General features: G+C 37.0%; 1 protein-coding gene across 4 annotated transcripts in view; it reads left to right on the top strand.

Moving 5' to 3' along the window:
* Positions 1–24533, top strand: part of NAA35 (N-alpha-acetyltransferase 35, NatC auxiliary subunit) — a 99866-nt gene that overhangs the window by 25104 nt on the left and 50229 nt on the right. For 3 of the 4 annotated variants that reach the window (XM_059142468.1, XM_059142466.1, XM_059142469.1), the window contains exons 7-11: positions 10526–10592; positions 10671–10714; positions 11892–11942; positions 12579–12662; positions 13589–13703. In XM_059142468.1, the coding sequence (XP_058998451.1) occupies positions 10526–10592; positions 10671–10714; positions 11892–11942; positions 12579–12662; positions 13589–13703 (361 nt within the window). The remainder of the gene's footprint in view (positions 1–10525; positions 10593–10670; positions 10715–11891; positions 11943–12578; positions 12663–13588; positions 13704–24533) is intronic. The other variant, XM_059142467.1, reaches the window with a different exon arrangement.

Genomic DNA, 24533 nt, shown 5'->3' with positions numbered 1-24533 from the left:
AGTTATCTGGATTTCATGCCTATTTTCTTAGTTTATTACATTGTGTGGTATAGTATTTCCAGTTCCATGGGGAGAGACAGGGTTGGAATTGCAATTGTTTTTTTGAGAACTTAGATGTCTGAAAATGTCTTTCCTATCCTCACACTTGATTAAAAGTTTCGTTGTAATAGATTCTTAGGTTGGAAAATCATTTTTCTCAGAATTACATAGGCATTACTCCACTGACTCTTATTTTTAGTGTTGCCATCCTGCTCCTTTATATGTGACCCATGTTTTCTCTTTGGAAACTTTTAGGATTTTTCTTTCTAATGATTACACTTTAGATTTGGTCATTACAACCCTTTTCTGATCTCAGTTTGAAGTATCCTATTCTCAGACCACCATCTGTTTATATATTGCCTATGTTCTGATTTCTGCAGTTCACCCCTACTTGGAACTCCAGTTTATTATATCACTTTTTTACTGTCAGTATCCTTTTGACTATCTTTGACCTAAAATCCATCTTCCTTCATGACAGTTACTTCCTTTCCTGTACTTGCAGCTGTCTTACTCTCATGCCTTATTGTACATCAATTCTAGTTGAGTCTAGCCCTCTATCTACCATGTCTTTATACTTACACATCTCAGTGTAACTAGAGAAAAATACATTTACACTGATTGGTCCTACTTTCAGTTCATCACCACTAACTTCAGATTGGCCATGAATGCTTCTTCCTAGGTCATTCTCCCTCTTAGACTTCTAACACTTGTACCATCCTCACTGGAAGCAAACCTACCTTCCTACTGCACTAAATAAGTGGAAGTAATCTCACCTACCTGCACAGGTGCCCTATGTTCTTTGGCCCTTTTATCTGTCTAGATGAATCTTTCATCCAAGGGTGATCTCTTCTGCTTGTGCATTGGATTCCGTACCCTGTCTTATTAAAAAATATTCCTCTAGCAATCCTCTGCTCTGTCCCTTGCATCATGAATATGTCCCTCTACTGGATCATTCCCATCAGCATGTTAACATGGCTTTTCTTCCTCAATCTTAAAAATACTGTTTCCTGGCATAACAGAACTTTAGCTTCTGCCCCCATATTATGCAGTTCTTTTCAGCAATAATTAAAAGGTTTCCATTCTCTCCTAAATCCACTCCAGTCAGGCTTTGAATGGTGTTCCGCCAAAACTTTATTGTCATGGTCATCTTAGACCTTAGTGTTGCTAAACCCATTGGTTAATATTTGGTCTTAAACTTTATTGGTCATCAGATTTTTGACATGGAGTCCATACTTGAAACAGATTATTTTCTTGACTTTTAAGGTGTTCTTTTTCCCTGTTTTCCTGCCCCACTGGTGGTTCTTGTTTGTCATCTCATTCACTATTGTATTTCATTCTCTATTTTATCTCTATTGTCATCTCAATCTCTATTCTTAATCAGTTGGATAGCCAACACTATCCAATGGATATAGAATGCAAGCCATATACATCATTTAAAATGTTCTAGTAGCCTATGACTGAATATTTATATATAATAAATATAAATAATATTTCAATATATAATCTTTTATAAAATATTAATGAGAATTGCCAAAAAATGCAAAGAGCTCAGATGTCCACTGATGGATGAATGGATAAAGAAGATGTGATAGGGGCACCTGGGTGGCTCAGTGGATTAAGCTGCTGCCTTCGGCTCAGGTCATGATCTCAGTGTCCTGGGATCGAGCCCCACATTGGGCTCTCTGCTCAGCGGGGAGCCTGCTTCTCCTTCTCTCTCTGCCTGAATCTCTGCCTACTTGTGATCTCTCTCTCTGTGTCAAATAAATAAATAAAATCTTAAAAAAAAAAAAGATTAAAAATTAACTAAAAAAAAAAAAAGAGGACGTGATACACACACACACACACACACACATACATACATGTGGAATATTACTCAGCCATCTAAAAGAAGGAAATCTTGCCGTTTGCAACGATGTGAATGCAACTGGAGTATATTATGCTGAGAGAAAGACAGAGAAAGACAAATAGCATATTTCACTCATATGTTGAACTTAAACAAAATAGATGAACAAAGGAAGAGGAAAGGAAAAATAAAATAAGATAAAAACAGGCAAACCATAAGAGACTCTTTTTTTTTTTTTTAAGATTTATTCATTTAGAGAGTGCATGCAAGCAGGGGGGAGGGGAAGAGAGAGGGCAAGAAGCAGATGCCACACTGAGCACAGAACCCAATGTGGGGCGTGATCTCAGGATCCCAAGATCGTGACCTGAGCTGAAATCAAGAGTCAGATGCTTAATTCACTGAGCCACTAGGTGCCCCAAGAGATTCTTAACTATAGGCAACAAAGGGTTGCTGGAGAGAAAGTGGGTGGGGGCCTGAGGTATTTGGGTGCCTTAAGTAGGGCACTTAATGTCATGAGCACTGGGTGTTATATGCAACTGATGAATCACTGAACTCTACCCTGAAACTAATAATACACTATATGTTAAGTAACTTGAATTTAAATAAAAATTAATGAGATGTAAAACTATGGGGGTCTTTTTGTAGCAAGTATTCTAAGCATGTTATATATGTTATAGCACATCTCAGTTTGAACTATCCACATTTCAGGTGCTCACTATTTAATTGGCTGTGCGATGGCCAAATGGGTCAGCATAGTTCTAAGCACTGGTGTGGCTCAGGCCCCATCTTTACACCTCTTCTCTGTTTCATTCCCCTGATGAGCTCATGCAGTTCCATAGACTTAAATTCTGTCTCTGCTAGTGAATCCCAAGTTAGTATCTTCAGCTTAAACTTTATAGACTTCCCTAAATCTCAGACTCACATGAGCTACTGCCTATTCTACATTTCCACCTGCCTATCTCAGACTTCACATGCTGGTTTTCCCCTTCCCTCCCAACTTCCTCCTTCTGTAGTCTTCTCAAATCTCAGCAAATGGAGCTCTGTTCTTCTTGTTGGGCAGAACAGAAACTTTGGAGTCATCCTTGATTCTTCTCTTTGTCTCATACCTCACATCTAAACCCTCAGGAAGTCCTGTGGACCAAAGTTTGGCAGTCAACAACTTGCTGGCCTACCCAGCCTGTTGTCTATGTTTTTTATAGCCCTGGTGCTAAGAATGTTTTTTGTGTTTTTAAAATTTTTTTTCAAGTTTTTTATTTAAGATTATTTATTCATTTCAGAGAGAGCACGAGCACAAGGCGGGGGAATGGGGGCAGAGGGAGAGGGAGAAGCACACTCCCCACTGAGCAGGGAGCCTGACCCCGGGATCATGACCTGAGCTAAAGGTAGACACTTAACTGCCTGAGCCACCCAGAAACCCCTGTTTTTTGTGTTATAAATAGTTACATTTAATATATAAGTACCTACATAGTATCTCTATTTTACCTCTTGGCTTGCAAAATGTAAAATATATATATCCTTGACTGATAATCTCTGTTTATTTGTTTAATTAATTTATTTCTTTAATTAGTACCAAGCATTGGCCCAAGTGCTACTGGGTGGATTCTGCACCTGTAATGACAGGATATATAGCTTTGCTGTGCAGGGTGAGGGTGGAGGGACACTGAGGGTGTGCTTCCTGGCTCTTATGCCATCTCTCCTTTTTAGGGAAAAGTCCTACTTATCTTTAGACTTGGATCCCAGTCTCCTGACTTGTCCATACAGACTTCAGTTTTCTTCTTTGCCTTTCTTAACATATTCTTCTGTTATAACTGATGCCTACACACTGGTTTGTGTGAAACAGTACTTCTTGGCACCATTTATCCTGGAATAGTTATTAATAGCATCCCCTTTTACTCGCAGTGGTATGCCAGTTTGAGTAATAATGGTATGGTCCACCCCTTCTGTCGTTTTTTGAACGTGGATGTGATGTTTGGAGGTAGATCCTGCTTCATTTTGTAAACATGTAAATCTAAGAACAGCCTCAGAGCTTAGGATGTTGAAGCAGAAAGATTACTTCTGATATTGTGTTACTTGGCATGATAGAAGTAAGTATGCATCACTTAAGTCACTGTAGTTGGATTTTCCTCGTATTTGCAACCAAACATAGTTTTAATACAAAAATAAGTAAATTATAAAAGTCTGGTTTGCCTGGTGAAGAGTAAACATGTTTATACATTTGGTGTGTATTTCACCAAATATTTTCTGTAATATATATACACACATGTATTTTACTTAACATGGAATTATGTAAACTATTTGCAACTTTTTTCCACAGACAATAGGAAATAGATTTCTTTATATACCAATATGTTGTGGGTAGAGAACTACCTCATTGTTTTTTATTGGCTGCATAGCATCATGTTAAGAGTACAGGTTTTGAGTATTTCTGGCAAGAATTATTAAAGGATGCTAAAACTATTAAACAGAAGTATAACAAGCACAGGATTTGTACCTAGCCTCCAAGTATCTTCCCACAAAATATTAATTAAGGAAAATGATCCATTTACAGTGAAGAAACATGACAGATACCACCTTAGCTAAATGGTCAGACTTACTATCACCAATAACGGGACGGTTCACGTTGTGCTTCCAGACACAGTGCTCCATGAAAGAACAAAACATCACTTCTGTGGTATTCCTGTTAAATACAACAGAAAGTGGATTTAATCTTAGAGAAACATAAGGCAATCCCATATTGAGGGATGTAGTTGTTAAAAAATAATTTCGGCCTGTACTATTCCAAAATGTCAGGACATGGAAGATAAGGACCAAGGAAGTGCTCCACATTAAAGAGACACAAATTCCCAGATTTGATCACTGAACTATGGTTACGTAAGAGAGTGATTTATGGTTTTGGGAAATCACACTGAAGTATTTAGAGGTAAGGTGGCATCACAGTCTATAACTTAGTCTCAAATGTTTAAGTTATAGACTAAGTCTATAACTTAGTCTCAAATGTTTAAGAAAAAGTATAGAGAATGATAATGCAAATGTGGTAAAATATTATCATTTGAAGAATATTGGGAAGAATATGGAACTTCTCTGTACTATTTTTGTATTCTGAAATTTCTTCAAAATAAAAATTTTAAAAACAGCCTCTGGGGATTGATAACGCCTAAGTGTGTGTTCTTTCTCTGTCACTTATATGCTTTGTAGTGTTTGGGAATTTAAGTTTCTGTGCCTCAGTGTCCTCATTTATAAAATATAGTTTGTAATAGTTCCCACCTCAGAGCATTATTTTGAGAGTTAATGAAGTTATTCAAGTAAAATGTTTAGAACAGTGCCTGGCACATAGTACTTAATAATGTTAGCTGTTATTATCATTTGTATTCCATTGTATATTTACAGTAAATTAGTGGACATTTAATTTGCTTGAAGTCTTAATCTGAATCATTGTGGGCATGTTTTACTCTTACTTGTAGCTTTACTGTGTTACTCAGTATCTAGTCTACAGAAGGTACTCAGGTTTGATTGAAAATCTGGTCATTTCAGGAGCACCGGAAATCTTTATGCAAAGTACTTTATCTGTGAAATTAGTTTTTAAAGCAGTGATAAGTTGTAGCCAATATACATTGGTAATTGTTGTTTTAGAAGGGGTTCAAAAAATTTTACTTTATTAGAATATTACATTATTAGTACAGTTAAGATCCGTGGTTTGGTTGGAATCACATTTAGTACTGGTATTGGGTATTCTACTACAGTTATGATTGTAAATGTTTTATTATTCCAGATTTCTTTGTGGGCTACATGTTTTAAATGTTGTGTTTTATAAAATACCCCTGATAACTTTCTGCAGTTATATCTTGGCAGTAGTGTAAAGACATTATAAAATATAATAAAGAACATGGGGCTTTTTCTCTCAGGATGTCTTCATCACCCTAATGGCTGTGATTGTATTTTGCCATTGTAGCCCTGGGTATCTAGCCTATACCAGCCCACATTGTGTGGTCTGAAAGAAAATGGTTCAGAAATGAATAAGTGAGGAGAAAATTTTCCTTACTAGTCTATACCTCCGAATTCTTGATTTCAAAAACAAAACAAAACAAAAACAAAAACCCTTTGATGGCTACCACATACTTTTTGGCTTCCTTACTCTGATTTACCAACTCCAGCGCTCCTCAGTTCCATAGGGACTTCCAGTTCCCAGATGCTTTTCCTTTAGTTTTCTCTGTTACTTCTGTTGTGTCCTCATTTCCATGGTCCACTGGTGAAATCATTCTTTCTCAAACACCCTTAATTCCCTTGCCCCTCTCATCTCATCATAATGTGTCACTTATATGGCAAAACCCCAACCATCTGTCTACTTGCTGCTTGCACCCAAACAGCAGACGGCTGCTAGAGAAAACCCACATCTGTGTGTCTATTCTCACTTTAATTTTAGGACTGCAAATCTCAGATGGGCATTTAGCACTAGAGACAGCCCTATCCTTCTGTGGTAAGCTTTCTTTAACAGCCTCTCAGTGACTTCTCCACATCTTTTACTTCTCAAAACCTCCATTGCCAATGCTCCTCTCTATCAGCTTACATTGTACCTTAATGAAATTTTATATGGAATCAGATGTGGGCCGAAGTACCCTATCTTCTCATAATCACATGTGTTAAACCGTGTTGGTACTCACATCATCTGCCTTCTGTCTTATGACAATGCAAGTACCCTGACAATCTAAGATCAGCCTCTTGTGTTCTAAATTCTCTCCCCTCTTGCCTGCTGCAATCATTAACCCTTCTTTGTATTGCATTATTAGTGTCTCCTTCCCTACTACATTATTCTTTTGGCTCCTTACACTAGTGTCGTTTCTCTGCTATCCTATGCAAAAAACGCCTTGAATTAATATTTATTTTTCTTATCTCTTCTCACTCTCTTATTAGACATTCTTCTGTACAGCTGCACAGAAGCTGGTCTTAACAAGGTCCTTAATAATACCCATCTTGCTAAATCCTTTGTTCTTACCTCTTGCTCTCTAACTACTTGTGTCATTAGACCCAAGTGACCTCTCTTTGAAAGAGTTCCTTTTCCTCATTTTCCTGGTACAGCTGTCTCCTGGTTTTCTTCCTCACTGGTTAGCCCATTTCTTGGGCTTGCTTCTCTAGATAGCTGGGACTACTCTGGGGTCTTCTGTACCTTCTGCTTCAGTGGATGTCCTCTAGTTTTGCACCTTTTAATACCAACTCTGTGCTTATGAAGCCCAAATTTATATCTCTAGTCCTGATTTCTACCCTGGAAGGAACTTTCAGAGTCACAGAAGTACCTTCCTGAAATCTTCACTTGGATAACTAAAGAAATCATAAACTTAACTAAAATTGTACTCCATTTCTGCCCTATCTCAATAAATTGTACCATTATATACCAGTTCCTCAGACCAGACATCTAAAAATGATCCTTGATTGCACAACTTGCCTTATACCCCACATTCACTTCATTGGCACATCATGTTGGTGTTGCTTTTTTTTTTTTTTTTTTTTTTAAATTTTATTTATTTATTTGAGAGAGAGACAGAGAGAGCACATGAGAGGGGAGAAGGTCAGAGGGAGAAGCAGACTCCCCATGGAGCTGGGAGCCCGATGTGGGACTCGATCCCGGGACTCCAGGATCATGACCTGAGCCGAAGGCAGTCGTCCAACCAACTGAGCCACCCAGGCGCCCGTGTTGCTTTTTCAATATATCTTGATTTCAACAACTTCTCATCATTTCCAGTTATAATCTCAATCCAGTTGCTTGCATTATTGGATGGTGTCCAGTAGCTGGTCTCCCTTGGTTTGACTTTGACTTTTGTCCTTGTTAAATCTACAGGGTTTTAAGAATGATCTTTTAATGGTAGCATCTGTTTATATAACTTCTCTGCTTCAGTCCTCCAATGATTGAGATTAAGTTCTTGTTACTGAGGTGACTATTTATAACACAGATCTGTGATATTCTATCGCATAAATGTATTTCCTTAGATGCCTTATGAAAAGCAACGCATAGATAGGACTTAACTGAAGTGTTTTGTCTTCATAGTGTTGTCTTACTTAATTTTTAAAAAATTAGTAACATTTAAAAATTGGAGGATTTTACATTAGATTTTTTTTTGTACTGAATAACACTAGCCTTGCGTTCATTACTCAACAGGATAAGTAGTGGCTGGCTTCCTTTACATGAAGTGTGTGTTTTTCAGCTTGCCATAGTCTGTCTCCTCCACCATTCCCCCAGGTATCTTGTAGTCAACTGATCTACTTAGGAAGATGACAAGGCATGGCTGTGCCATACAGTAGGTCATCATTCACTTGACATATTTTTATTTTTATTTTTTAAATCATTTTACTTTTTATTTTTTAACATGGGGCTTAAATTCAGGAGCTGGAGAGCAAGGGTCGGTCACCCAACATACCAAACCCCGACAAATATTTTTTTAACAGTACTTTGTGCCGAGTATAATTCTAAACCCTGGAGATAAAGCAGTGAATACAACAGAACCTTGATGTCATTGATTTTGCATCCTTGGGAGAGAGGGTCAGTGTGTCAGTAAACACATAATGTCAGGTGTTGTGTGAAGAAGAATGAAGCAGGGAGAGGGCATATAGGTTGGTGAAGGGTGCTGTTTTAGAATGTACAGGGGAAACCTCCATATGAGAAATTGACATCAGAACAGAGGTTAGAATATAGGGAGGGATGAGACTCTGGAAATTTTAGGACGAAACTTTGTGGGGAGGGGTCAGCAAGTACAGAGGTCCTGAGAGGAGAATGTTTTGATGTGTCCGAAGGATGACAAGAATCCTTGCGTAACAGCAGTGCAGTGAATGTGGAGAAGAATGGCAGGTGCAAGGAACTGAGGTGGAAGAGGGAGGCCAGATCTGCATGGTAACGGGTGGTGGGGCTCTCAGTTCATGTGGGGTTTTGGATTTTCCTGTGAGCAGGGAACTCAAGGTTTTAAGTGGGAAGTGATGTGAAATGAGTTACTGTAAAACAACCTCTTTGGCTTCTGGCAGTGAAAAATTGTAGCAGGGACAAGTGTGGAAGGTGGGGTGACCTGTGTGGAAGCAGCTGTGGAAGTGAAGGGGGGTGGTGACTTCACTGGATAGAGATAATTGTGAAAGGTGGGACTTAATGGGTTTTCTGATGATTTGATACAAGGCGGGAGAAAATGAGAGGAGGGTGGGTCACTTGGTTAAGTGTCCAACTCGATTTGGGGTGAGGTCATGATCTCAGGGTTTTAAGATTAAGCCCTGCATCGGGCTTAATCCACACTAGGCATGGAGTCTGCTTGAAATTCTCTTTCCCTTCTCCCCTGCTCACTTGCTTGCTCTCTTAAAAAAAAAAAAAAAAGAAGAAGAAGAAGAAAGAAAAACTAGAGGAATTGAAGTGTAGGTTATCAGCCAGAGTTACTGTGGATGAATGGAGGTGCCATTTAGCAACACTGTAAACACTGGGAGAGTTCCTTTTTAGACATGTAAAACCTGAGAATCCTGTTTGGCATCCGAGTAGGGATAGAGTATAAACTCTACCTAGAGATAAGCTTATAGCTCTGTAATACAATCTGAGATTTTTAAAAGACCCAATCCTGTTAGTCCTATACCACTAACAACAGTTCTTTGAACCCAGAGACGTTGTTTTTTTTTTTTTTTTCCCCTCTGTTCATAACATATAGTTCATGATATGGATTGTGTACTCAGTTATGTTTTTGTTAAGAATCCACAGAAATGTTGCCATAGCTCTGGCTACTGCTGCAAATGCCTATTATTCCAGTATATTAGGCTTCTATGTACATTTTTTAAAAGATTTTATTTGTTTATTTGACAGGTAGAGATCACAAGTGGGCAGAGAAGTAGGCAGAGAGAGAGGGGGAAGCAGGCTCCCTGCTGAGCATAGAGCCCGATGCAGAGCTTGATGCCAGGACCCTGAAATCATTACCTGAGGTGAAGGCAGAGGCTTAACACACTGAGCCCCTTCTGTGCACATTTTTATAAGAATTATAATTCATCAGAAACATTCTTTTAGTAGAGCTGGTAACTTAATTGAATCAGCCAAATGATATTAAATTCAGTTTTTAAAATGAATCTAGTGAACTACTTAATTTGTTAATGACTTTGAGGGTGGGAATCCTTATATTTATGAATAATTTTTTCTTTACATTGAGGCTGAAGTGGAAATATGCTTTTGCTATCTCTTTGAGTAATTCTGTTGGAGAAGGCTTCAGTTTTGTGGCCTAACAGTGTATAAACAAGCTTTTGATAATTTTTGAAGTAAAAGTCTTCTATAAATCTTGCAAACTTATCATCATGTGGTAATTACTGTGTATTTACTGTTCACTTGTGAATACTAGAATACTTTGTAAGTGTGAATTACTACTTTCCGATATTAACATTACCTTATTTTGCATATGAACATACTAAATGCAAGTGTATTTAAATAGTCTAAGGGCAAACAATTAAAGGTGGAGGTAGCATTAGAATATGGTGTTTTAAAGATACACAGTAGGGAAAGTATGGCTGTATGATAGCAATATTTAGACAAGCAGGATGACATTTCATTACTGTGTTCAGACTAGCAAATAGTGATTTTGCAAGAGGAATGTAATGAAAGGTTTTGCTTCTACTCAAGGGCCTAATTATTCCTTTCCCATACAGGAAGATTTTCAATCAATGACTTATGGATTTAAAATGGCTAACAGTGTGACAGACCTTCGAGTTACAGGTAAAACATTTATAAGATGATATACAAGTTTTGTATTTGTATTTGTTTCTTGTTTAAACTCATTGTCTCTCTTTCTAGGCATGCTAAAAGATGTGGAGGATGACATGCAAAGAAGAGTAAAGGTAGATTTCTTTTCTCTTTGCTTTGGTATAGGATTTTCGCATTCCTCTAAATGTCATTAACTTTAGCTAATTACAAACAGCTAGTGTAGGGACGGCCACCAGCTTCCTTTATATATATGCTCTGCCTTTTTTGCAATTAACTTGAAAACAGCTATAGTAGTTATTTCTGGTGAATTAATGTCCCTTTACTGAAAATTTAACCTTGAAGATTTTTCAATATTTTTGCCAATGTTTTAGAATTATAGTATGCTCCTTTAAGAAAAGCAATAATCTAGAATTTTAAGTTCCTCAAAGGTAAGGATGATCTTCTTCAACAGCTGTTACAAAGTCTGCAACACAGTAGAGGACCTCAGTATCCCAGATCTGGTCAAAGACTTCTATGAATGATGTCCTTCAGCCAGATGGCGCTAACAGTTTGGTTCTCACAGAGATTTTTTAAAAAGGGGAAAAGTTCTATTTCTGCCCGTTCTTCTGTGCTTGGATAACACAACATGGTTGTCACAGCAGTTTTATATTATTGCCTTAGCTGATATTTATAATTAAGCAGTGAATTAGGCAATAAAATGCACTCAGTGCCCTAGTTTTAGGTGAGGAAAATACAGCTTAAAAGAGTTAAATAAACTGAGTGTACTGAAGGGCATGCCACTAGGAATGGCAGCGCAGGGCTCGAACCCAGGTCTTCTGCTGTATCTTGTTGTTGTAACTGCCCTACAGTTGTCAGAATAGTCAGTCATATTGTTACTCATATAAGAAGTTTTGCATATTAGTACAGAACAATCAGTATTTACAGTGTGACTTTATGATGTGATTTGTATAAAGGTTACTATTTTTTTCTAACAGGGTTAGTTTTGAGAGCTTCGAGACTTTCAATTAATACATCCTTTTTAAAAAAGAAAGCAGTACCATGTGCCATGTACTTATCTTATTACATTGTTTTGCTTTTGCTGTTTTTAATCCCTTATTCTTCTGTTTGATCCTAATAATTTCTATCAAAATGGACTTTTTATATATAGTATTAATAGGAAAATAAAACTAGATACAACTTTCTTCTTCCAAATATTTTTCTTAAAAATGGATTCCTATGTACTCAAAAAATTGATTTAGCACTTTGTATATTTATAAGCTAATATTTCTACAAGTTTGTGTTTATTTTAATTCACGTTTTTTAAAATTTTAGAGTACTCGAAGTCGACAAGGAGAAGAAAGAGATCCAGAAGTTGAACTAGAAGTAATTGAACTTATTTTCTGGTAGATAATAACAGAGAAGTCTACCTCTTAATGTTGTAGTTTTATGAACTGCGTTATAATTTATGGAAGCCCTTTTTAAGGTATTTCTTTAAAAGTTGGACATTGCAAGGGATTTTATTTCCCTTGTATTTGTTTTGATAGAATAATAATACTTGATTTCAAAGCTCTTCAATATTCCTGTGAGGTAGGAAGAAAAATTATTTTTTACAGATGGTGCATCAAAACATGGCAAAACTCAAGAGCTTGGACAGTATGAAAAGTACTAATCCTTTGTCGAGAGCCTTAATTCTCTGACTCTGCTTAAAGCATCTTTTCATCAATTCTGTTTAAAATGCTAATTAAATTAGTTTTTGAGATGATAGTCTAACTTCTTACTTAAAAGAAAATCCATCCCATTGATATAGGAGCTTTACTTTATATTTCTATTTTGGTAGAACAAGCTTTGTTTTATTTTCTGCAGCTCATTTTCAGGCATTTAAAAGACTGTAAGTGAAGGTGTTTGTAGTATAGTAAGTTATTAACATTAAAATATAGGACTTAAAATACTATATTTTAAAATGAAATTCCTTTGACAGACTTTGCATCTTTTAACTTTTAGTCCTTTCTTATTTTTTAGCACCAACAGTGTTTAGCCGTATTCAGCAGAGTGAAATTCACTCGAGTGTTACTGACAGTGCTTATAGCCTTTACTAAGAAAGAGGTAAGAGCATTTAATCTATTTCAGTGGGCTTTTGGTGGGGGGCAGGATATAGTGTGTTATTGAACTAGTTCTGAGACTTTTCCATTGAAATGCCTCTGATCACACATATACAGCATTCAGCATTTGGTATATTTTATGTGTATTATATTAGAGATATTTAGAGTTATTAGAGATATTTACGTATATTAGAAATACTAGATAATTTCTCAAAAAGTCACATGAATTTACATTCTGCTCCATAACATATCTGTGTCTGTTGTTGATATAGAAAAATATTTTATATTACTTACTAGTGGTATAATAATAGAAACTGAATTTGCTTGTATGTAGTCCTGTTTTGTGGATTAAAAAGGAGAAAGCAAAAATGGGAATTTTAGGTAGACCTCTTCTTTCATTCAGTTCAATAATTAACTGTTGGATTTGTGTAGAACCAAAAAGTCCTAGATGGTAAATATTTTCTCTTCATGTGTATTTGCATTAATTTAAGTCAATTACAGACTAATTTGTGGATAATTAGAAAGTGGTGAGTAGAAATCCAACCTTTTCCATTGATCTAACTTCTAAGTCTCTTTTTTCCTGTTTTTATTTTTATTTTCACATTTATGAATGGCACAGTGCAAATGTTGAAATTTTCAATTGACTGAAACTCAGCTTTTTTTCTTTTTTCTTTTTTTAATCTGTAAGATGAACAGAACAAGCTAGAAATGTTTCCTATTATTTTTTAATGGCTCTTACAAGAATAGAAATGGATTAAAAAAAATTTTCTATCCTAACAGGATCTGAGCATCTTATATTAAGTGAATAGGTTGTGAAAACCGATGTCATTATGATATTTAATTTCATTATTGTTTATAGGATTTTCCTATTTAATGTATATCTTTCAGTGAAAGAATATGTAAGAATGTTTTTGGTGATTTGTTTGCTAGACCAGTGCTGTTGCAGAAGCTCAAAAATTGATGGTTCAAGCAGCAGATCTTCTTTCTGCCATTCATAATTCATTGCATCATGGCATCCAGGCTCAGAATGATACGACAAAAGGAGGTAATTGTTTTACTCCTACTCTTTTTCCTTACCCATCCAGATTATATAGAGTCTCCTTTGTTCTAAATTCATGTGTCGATCCATCTGTTTGGACCTTGGAATGTTTTACTCCATAAACTTATATAGTGTTTATGCTTTCTTTTAAAGATGTTATAGACCAAAAATTGTACTATAAAACTTGACCATTTCCTGTATGTGTCTTACTGTTTAGGCTCTGAATATTTACTGTCAGGTGATCATTCTGTGATGTCATCAGTACATTCTTTTTTAATCACCTCTCTCCTTTACTCCTTTGAGAGATCATCACCTCAATTACACAGTATTCTCTGAATACTGGGGCTATACCCTCTGTGGTCTCCTTGCACTCATACCTCTTATTACAGAATTTTTTAGTACATCATATTGTAGTTGTTTACCTGTTTGTTTTTCCATGACAATATTTTAGGCCAGAAACTGCCTTATTTGTGTATCTCTATGGTGCTTAGCACATTGCTGATGGTAGATCTTATTCATGAAATATTTTTTTTTTAAGATTTTATTTATTTGACAGAGAGAGAGAGAGAGTGATCACAAGTAGGCATAGAGGCTGGCAGAGAGAGAGGAGGAAGCAGGCTCCCTGCTGAGCAGAGAGCCTGATGTGGGGCTTGATCCCAGGACCCTGAGATCATGACCTGAGCTGAAGGCAGAGGCTTAACCCACTGAGCCACCCAGGTGCCCCTCATGAAATATTTCTTAAAACGAAAGGAATAATTTATGTTTGTTGTATAAGTTGTTGAGTTAACATACTATTTTATTTTTCTTTTTAAAGATTTTATTTGAGATAGAGCACAAATTGGGGGAGGGGCAGAGAGAGAGGGAGAAGCAGGCTTTCCACTGATCAGGGCACCTGACGCAGGGCTCTGGGATCATGACCTGAGCCAAAGGCAGACATTTAACCGACTAAGCCACCCAGGCATCCCCTGAGTTAACATTTTAACTCATATGTAACAATTGTGATTCTTAAAACCCATTATAATGAGGTATTTATATTCTCTAAATTGTACACTTTTAATAGATGAATTTTATATTAATTATATCTCAGAGTTGTGATTAAAAGAAGATGGAACAGTGTTTTCAGAATTTGGGTCGGGGGATGGTTTGCAATCTTGAATCCTAGTTTCAAACTGTCATTTAATTGTGAAGAAAGATAATTGTAGGTAAAGTCTCAAAATTAATCTCCCAAAGCTTTTGAAGATATTACCGGTATATATGCTCCGTTAAAACAAGGTACTAAGGGGATTCTGGGGGAAGATGGCAGAGTAGGAGGATCCTAGGCTCACCTCATTTCACAGATAACTTTATAACACCCACATCAGTGTAAATAACCAAGAAAATTACCTGAAGACTGGCAGAACAGACTCTCCACAGCTAAATATAGAGAAGAGACCACATGGAAGAGGGTAGGAAGGTCAGAGACATGGTCAGAAGCTAAACAGACTCTTGGAGCTATCTGCAGGGTTGAGGAACACCAAGGATACAGAGAGGGGAGAGAAGCAGACCCCACATGGAGGCCTGAGGGACCTAGGCAAGAAAGATGAATCCCCATAACATTTGGCTTTAAAAACCAGAGGGGTTTAGCTTATTGCATTCTTAAAATCAGTGGGTCTTAACACCCAGAACTTTAAAAGTCATTAGGTTTAGCGCTGAGCTAGAGGGCAATAGGAAACTGAGTCCCTGTCCTTCAAGAGGCAATATAACAGCCCTGCTCGGATATAGCATAGAAGCAGCAGTTGTAAAATTTATTTGCTGGGGGCGGGGGAATGATTTCTAATCTTGAATTAGAAGCAGAACAAAATTTATTTGCTGGACTCAGAAGTGTGCTGCAAGGGCAGGGATCTGTAGGAGACTTTTCTAAAAACAAAAGAGCTACTAGGTGCCATTTTCCCGGCCTACCCAGCTGGAAACAGACACCTGTGAGAACCAGTGCTGCACACCTCTTCATCTAGCTTACTAACAGCATATCCCAACCCCATGCTCTTCAGACCTGCCCCCTCCAACACAATCACTGCAGGAGTTTTCCCAAAGCCTCTCTATTACCATACCACAGCAGAGTGTCACAAACCATGCTAACTCTGTGTGCCCCTCCTTGTATTCACTTGCAGACCCACCCCTGCTAACACATCCTCAACTGGAATCCATCCAAAGTGGCACTGTAAGCATGGCAGTGTGCAGTCATCCCCCACAAGGATCAGGGCCCCTCAAAGTGACTCTTATCCTGGGGAGAGGGCAAGAAACCACAACCCTGATCCAACTGCAGCCCCATAATGGGTTGGGAGCACACATAGGGTCTGATTACAGGTGCTGCCCACCAAAAAAAATGCTCAAGGGATGACACAGGGAAAGTAGCCTGCAGTATTGTGTGACCATGGCTCTGGCAAATGCCTAGTCTGACCCAGCTCAAGCCCAGGGCGGCACCAGACTGTCCCACAAATAACAAAGGACCAAACTTTGTCCACAGAAGGCAAAGAGAGCCATTGCAGATGACTGCACTAAAGACAAACATGGCTCAATCACAACAGGTAGGGTGCACATAACACACATAGGAGATACCCTAAAGCACCAGGTTCTGTTGAATGGGAGACATTGTACTATAGGTCGCCACAGAGCCTCTTCTTAATGAGGCCACTACTTTTTTAAAGATTTATTATTTATTTTAGGGGATGGACTGGGGAGAGAGAGCCTTTACAGACTCTGCACTGAGGTGGAGCCCACTTAGGGCTCATTCTCACGTCTCTGAGATTACAGCTTGAGATGAAACCGAGAGTTGGATACCCAACTGACTGTGCCCCTCAGGCATCTCTTATAAGGCACAGAAGCTGTAAAATCAGTATATCTTTAGATATTAGTCAAGGATTTCAACAACTAAAAGGATGTAAAGTAGGACACTACATACCTAAAATGGGGAGAGGAGTTAAAAGTTTAGTGCTTTTAGAATGGCTTCAAACTTAAGTAACCATCAAATTAACATGGACTGCTACATATAGAAGTTGTTATATGTAAACCTAATGGTAGCCACAAATCAAAAACCAGTAATAGATATGCAAAAAATAAAGAGAAAGGAATCCAAATATATCAAACTGTTCTAAGAAATAATAGAGGAAAGAAAGCTTCACCAAAGAAAGCCAACAACCGTCAGAGATGAAAGCAAGATAATAGAATTACAAAACGAACCATAAAGCAAGTAACAAAATGGGAGTAAGTACATACCTATCAATAATTACTTTGAATGTAAGTTGACTAAATGGACTGATCAGAAGACATAGGATGGTGGAATGGATTTAAAAAAAAAACAAGATCCAGCTATATGCTGTCTACAAGAGACTCGTTTCAGACCTAAAGGGGCTGAACACATGAAGACTGAAAGTGAAGAGATAGAACAATACTTACCATGCAAATGGAAGTGAAAAGAAAGCCAGTATATAGCGGTACTTAAATGAAACAAAAGCAACTTTTTTAAAAAAATGTTGCAACAAGAGCCAAAGAGGGATACTACATAATCATGTAAGGAACAATCCTACAAGAAGAGACAACGATTGTAAATATTTATGCACCCAGTGGGAGCACCTGAAAACATAAAGCAGCTATTAACAAACACACAGGAAGCGATCGATAGTACTGTAATAATAGGGGACTTTAATACCTCACCTATATCAATGATAGATCATCCAAACAGAAAATCAACAAGAAAACAGTAGTTTTGAATGACACTTTGGATCACATGGATCTAACAGATATATTTGGAACATTCCTAAATAAGCAGAATGTACATCCTTTCCCCCCTTTTTTTTCTTTTTTAAAAGATTTTATTTATTTGAGAGAGAGAGAGAATGAGTAAGCAGGGAGGAGATGGATGGGGAGAGGGAGAAGCAGGCTACTGGATGAGCAGGGAATCTGACATGGGACTGGATCCCAGGACCCTGAGATCATGACCTGAGCCAAAGGTAGATGCTTAGCGTACTGAGCCACTGAGGCGCCCCAGAATGCACATTCTCTTCAAGTGCAATGGAACATTCTCCAGAATAGATCACGTTAGGCCATGAAAAAAATTCAACAAATTCAGAAAGATCAAAGTCACATACCATGCATCTTTTCCAACCACAATGCTATGAAGCTAGAAATCAACCACAAGAAAAAAAATCTGGAAAGAACACAAATACAAAAAGTTAAATAACAGCCTACTAAACAATGACTAGATCAACCAAGAAATCAAAGAGAAATTAAAAAACACGTGTAGAAAAGTGAAAGTGAAAAAAAATAGTCCAGAATCTTTTGGATGCTACAGAAGTGGTTTTTTAAGAGAGAAGTTTATAGCAATATAGCACTACCTCAAGAAGCAAGAAAAATCTCAACCCAACCTTACCCCTACAGGAGTTGGAACAAACAAAACCCCAAAATAGTAGAAGAAAGGAAATAATAAAGATTAAAACAGAAATACATGAAATAGAAACTTTTAAAAAATGATAGATTAAAGAATGCAGGAGCTGGATCTTAGAAATGGTCAACAAAATTGATATACCATTAGCCAGACTCATCAAAAAAGAGAATGGACTCTAGAAATCAGAAATGAAAGAGGAGAAATAACATCACAGAAATAGAAAGGATTATAAGAGAATTATATAAAATTATATGCCAAAATATTGGGACAGTCTAGAAGAACTGGATACATTCTAGAAACATACAAGCTACCAAAACTGAAGCAGGAAGAAATAGAATATTTGAACAGATCAGTTACCAGCAGTGAAACTGAATCAGTAATCAAAAAGTTCCCAACAGGGGCGCCTGGATGGCTCAGTGGGTTAAGCTGCTGCCTTCGGCTCAGGTCATGATCTCAGGGTCCTGGGATCGAGTCCCGCATCGGGCTCTCTGCTCAGCAGGGAGCCTGCTTCCCTCTCTCTCTCTCTCTCTGCCTGCCTCTCCATCTACTTGTGATTTCTCTCTGTCAAATAAATAAATAAAATCTTAAAAAAAAAAAAAGTTCCCAACAAAGAAAAGTCCAGGACCAGACGGCTTCACTGGTGAATTCTATCAAATATTTAAATAAGAATTAATACCTGTCTTTTCAAATTATTCTAAAAAACAAAAGAGGAAGGAAAACTTCTGAACTCATTCTATGAGGTCAGCATTACCCTGATACCAAAACCAGATAAACATACTACAAAAAAAGAGAATTATAGGCCAACATCCCTGATGCAGCATAGATGGAGAAATCCTCAACAAAGTATTAGCAAACTGCATTCAACAATACATCCAAAAAAAAGAAAAAATTCACCATGATTGAATGGAATTTATTCCTGTGCTGAAAGAATGATTCAGGATTCCCAAATCAGTCAGTCTGCTGTATTATATCAATAAGAGAATGGAAAAAAACTATAGGATCATTTTAGTAGATGCAGAAAAAGCATTTGACAAAGTACAACATCCATTCCATTATAGAAACCCTCAAAAAAGTAGGTATAAAGGGAACATATCTCAATATAATGAAGGCCAGGTCTGAAAAATGTGCAGCCAACATACTCAACGGTGAAAAATTAAGAGTTTTCCCTTAAGATCAAGAGCAAAACAATGATGTCCACTCTCATCACTTTTATTCAACATAGTACTTGAAGTCATAGGCACAAGCAATCAGACAGGGAAAAAAAAGATTTATTTCTTCCTTGATAAGGAAAGTATCCTTATCCTTCCTTATCAAGGAAGAAATAAATCTTTCACTACTTGTAGATGACATGATAGTATATGTAGAAAACCCTGAAGACTCCATCAAAAAACTGCTAGAACTGATATATGAATTCAGTAAGGTGAAGGGTACAAAATCAATATACAGAAATCTGTTGCATTTCCATACACTAATAATGAATAGCAGTAAAAGAAATTAAAACTATTCCATTTACAGTTGCACCAAAAATAATACCTAGGGATAAACTTAACCAAGGAGGGGACAGACATATATCCTGAAAACTATATAAAACATTGATAAAAGAAATTGAAGATGACACAAAGTGAAAAGATATTCCATGCTCAGGGGTTAGGAGAACAAATATTAAAATGGAGCCATAATACCCATATCAATCTGTTGATTTAACACAATCCCTATCAAAATACTAACAGCATTTTTCACAGAGCAAGAAAAGAAATCATAAAATTAATTAATTCGGTATTAACTCTTCTTTAAAAATCCTAAAATTTGGTTGGAACCACAGAAGTCCCTGAATAACCAAAGCAGTCTTAAAAAAGAAAAAAATTGGAGGTATCAAAATGCTAGATTTCAAGGTATCCTACAAAGCTATAGCGATCAAAGCAGTATGATACTGACACAAAAATAGACACATAGATTAGTGGGACAAAATGGAGAGCCCAGAAATAAACTCACAATTATGTGGCAAATTAATCCTTGAGCAAGGAAGCAATAATATGCAGTGGGAAAAGTCTCTTCAATAGATGGTGTTGGGAAAAGTGGATAGTTACATATAAAAGAATGATTCTAGACCACTTTGTCACATCATAAACAAAAATAAATTCAGAATGGATTAATGAATTAGCTATGAGACCTGAAACCATAAAAATCCTAGAAGAGAATTCAGGTAGTAATCTCTTTGACATCAACTGTAGCAACATTTTTGTGATTAGGTCCCCTGAGGCAAGGGAAACAAAAGCAAAAATAAACTATTGAAGACTATATCAAAATTAAAAGTTTCTGCACAGGAAGGGAAACAATTATCAAAATAAAAAAGACAACTTAATGGGAGAAGGTATTTGCAAATGATGTATCTGATAAGGAGTTAGTATCCAAAATATATGAAGAACATACCTAGTTCATCTAAAATAATAATCCAATTAAAAATGGGCAGGAAACACGAACAGACATTTCTCCAAAGAAGACATCCGTATGGCCAGCACACACTTGGAAAGATGCTCAGTGTCACTCATCATCAGGGAAATGCAAATCAAAACCCCAGTGAGATGTCACCTCACACCTGTCAGAATGGCTAACATCAAAAACACATGAGACAGCAAGTGTTGGTGAGGATGTGGAGAAAAAGGAACTCTTACACGCTACTTGTTGGAATGCAGACTGCTACAGGCACTGTGGAAAGCAGTGTGGCAGTTCTTCAAAAAAATTAAAGAATAAGAGTTATCTTATGACGTAGTAATTCCACTACTGGGTATTTATCTAAAGAAGAGGAACACTAATTCAAAAAGATATGCATCCCTGTGTTTATTGCGACATTATTTACAGTAGCCAAAGTAGGGAAGCAGCCCGTGCCTATTGATTGATGGAGTGGCTAAAGAAGATGCAGTTTTATACACACACACAGATACACACTGGAATGTTACTTAGCAATAGAAAGGAATGGGCCCTTGCTATTTGCAGTGACATGGATGGATCAAGGGTATAATGCTAAGTGAAGTCAGTTGGTTGGGATAGACAAATACCATATGATTTCACTCAAGTGTGGAATTGCTTTTTAAAGATTTTATTTATTAGGGAGAGCGAGAGAGTGAGTAACAGGAAGAGCAGAGAGAGAGGGACAAGCAGACTCTGTGCTGAGCAGAGATGACATGGGACTTGATCTCACCACTCTGAGATCATGACCTAAGTTGAAATCAGGAGTTGGACACTTAACCAACTGAACCACGCAGATACCCCTCTAATGTGGAGTTTAAAAAGAAATAAAGGAAAAAAGAGGCAAACGAAAATCAGACTTTTTTTAGGTATAAAGAACAAACCTGTGGTTACCAGGTTACCACCTGTGGTGGGGGGAAATGGGTGAAATAGAGGAACGGGTTTAAGAATACATTTGTCATTAGCACTGAGTAATGTATCAAATTGTTGAATCCCTATTGTACATCTGAAACTAATACAGCACTGCATGTTAATTTTACTGGAATAAAAAAAAAAAGAAGCTTAATCAAGAAAAAGGAAAGCAAGGAATTTGGGGAATATGGGAATCCGGCATGAAAGAATAATGAAGAAAATTCCCAAGGTAATTATGCACTGAGGTTACCAGGTAGTAACTCAGCACTGTACTTGAAGGGCAAGCCCAGCTTGGAGAAGGTCACAGGCTTTAGGGAAAAGTCTTGAAGTAGATATAAGACCTGTTGTCACCAATAAAATTAATACGGATTAATACGGTAGCTATTGTGTTTTATGTAGGAAGAGGTTTAGAGGATTGGCAGTGGATTTGGGGTTGAATTGTAAGACAGTGATTAATTTCAGAATAAATCAAGAAATTATTTCCATGTTTGCAAACTTTTCCATGGTCCAGATATGAATATCATTTATGTAATGGTGCACATGCCTGAATATTGATCATAATAAAATTGTGATTTAGCTGTATTAGAGACTAGGGGACAGAAGTGTATATATGCATATGATTTATACATACTTGTAGTATACATACATATCTCTGGCGTCTTGAAGACGTAAATCAGATTTACTCTTAAAGGAGTAAATCAGAGATAATGTGTAAAACTGAAAAAGTTTGAAGTAGCACTGTAAGCTTGTTATTTGTTGACAGGGTGGCAAATTCCAAAAGAAGTAGTTAAGAGGAAATGGAAGAGGTACCTCATTTGGTAATATGGTAGCTTGAACCTCCTGAGGACTGAGCTTGCTACTGAAACAGAAATTTTGCTTCTTCAGTCCGGTTGATTTTCTTTGTCAGTGGGCAGTATACAAGAGAAGTAGGAGCTGACTTTATTTTAAAATCACAACCCATTAGAGAGGCCTATCCTGTGAGGTACCTGTGCCAGAAACTTGAGTTGTTTATTCTTTTTTAAATTGAGATGCAGTTGTTCTATAACATTAGTTCTAGTGGTATATCATCATGATTCCAAAATTTATATTACTCTTTTATTTAAAGGTTTTTTTTTTTTTTTCCCCTTAAATCCATGTGTGAGGGGTTTTTTTTTCCTTAAAAAAATCCAGAAGGTTTGTGGTCTTCTTTAGGTAGTAAAGATGTCTTCACTGCTTTTCCTCTATATAACCAACTGAAAACTATAAAGAACATGAGAAACAGAATCCTCCCAACTTTTAAAAAGAAATAGAAAACCCTATATACAAACGAAAGTAGAATGGCCAAAAAACAGAAGAGCTGCTAAACACAGTAGGAGTTTCCCAGATGACGGAGACATTAAGAATGGATTCTAAGATTTCTTGGCATAAACATAAATGGACCAGCAAAGCACGTTTTTCAAAGTAGTTGGTGTAATCTGAAGGACAAAACCAAGGATTCTTTTGGAATAAGTAAAAGTGGGGTATTCAAGTTGTGTCTGTCAAATAAATAAATAAAATCTTTAAAAAAAAATTAAGCAAAGTGGAAGTGAATAAAAATATTTGAAGTATTAGAAAATAGTAGCCAGAGAGGACTCAGCATACTTAAAATTGGTGTCCCTTATGAGGATAACCAAATAACAGAACAAGAAAGAAAATGATAAACATTTCTAGAAAGAAGCAGATAGAATTAAGTCTACAGGTTTAATTGGAAGGTGAGAATGTGTCCTAGGCAAAAATTGATAAAGAAGTATGTCCTAGTAAAATTACATTAGGTAAAAAGCCACAGTTATGTGTGCAGCCTGACTTCGGAGTCCTTCGCATGAGCATTGAACACAGAAACTAGAACAGTACCTTAAAGTTTTTGGGTAAGGAACTGTGATCTAAGAATTTTCTCTCTTAAGTGATACTTAAGTGGTATCTTAAGTAAGTTGGCAGGTTTTTAAATTTATAAGGACTCTGGACACATTTTTTTCTGTGACTTTCCTGGAGGAAAAAGATTGTAATAATGAATGAAATTCAGCTTACCGAATCATCAATGGAAAAGCTATGGTACAAAGGGTAGGCAGTAAGCATTAAATCCATTTCATTGTAGAACTGCAGTAAAAACAGCTATGGAAATTGATTTTACTAAATATAACTTAAGTGTCATGAACCTTGACAATATAGAAGTAATCATTTACAAATCAGGAGGTAAAGGGGAGAAAGAAGACTTTTCATATCTTTTGTCCCAAGATAGTTTGAGAGTCAACAAATCTATTATTTAAATATATATTTCAATATACAAAGGTAATTGATAATGATGGAGGTAATTTAAATCTGGTGGATAAAGGCAGTGGAAAATCATTAATTTTTATAGGTGAGATTAATAGATACCTGCCCGAAGATAATAGAACCTTAGAGATATTCAGAAACTTAACAGCTATAAAATTAAGAAAACTTCTCAGTTATCAGAAGGAAAATGTACCAAAGTAAACTGTAGTGAAAGAAAATGTCAAAAGCATTTCAGAAGAAAGCATCTATTTCCTGTGCAGTAGGAACAGAAATAAGATCTGCTTCTTGCACTTCTTTCTTTCTGCTCTTAAAAAATTCACTCCTGAAGCCATGAGGACTTGGTCTGAGCGAGCTGGGCCTCAGTACTAGAGCAGCATGTTAGAACATGACCCAGTTTTAGAATGGTGTCCACAAAAGGAGTAGGGGTGGCTTAACACAGTATGTTGCAGCCAGGTGGGTAGAAAGGATGTCATCGTAGCAGGATATTTCTCAGGGCCATCAAAGCCTGTGTGAGCATATGTCTGTGTTAGAATGGTAGTTGAGTGGGGAGAGGATCTGCAAAGAGGTGGGCCTGGAACAAGATTCTGCACGTAAAGTGGCTTGAGGAGGGCATCATCATAAGGGGCTTCCTGGCTAGATTCACTGCTTCTCAGGTGAGGTGAGAAGTGTATCTGCACAGGAGGACAACTGACCTTGGTTCCCTGAGCCTAAGCAATATCAGGAGGGCAACCATCTGGGAGCAAGTTGGT

This window comes from Mustela lutreola, chromosome 12 (assembly GCF_030435805.1).
Source record: "Mustela lutreola isolate mMusLut2 chromosome 12, mMusLut2.pri, whole genome shotgun sequence".
Lineage (NCBI taxonomy): Eukaryota > Metazoa > Chordata > Mammalia > Carnivora > Mustelidae > Mustela > Mustela lutreola.
The sequence above is the reverse complement of the archived record's forward strand: the minus strand, read 5'-3'. Positions and strand labels throughout refer to the sequence as shown.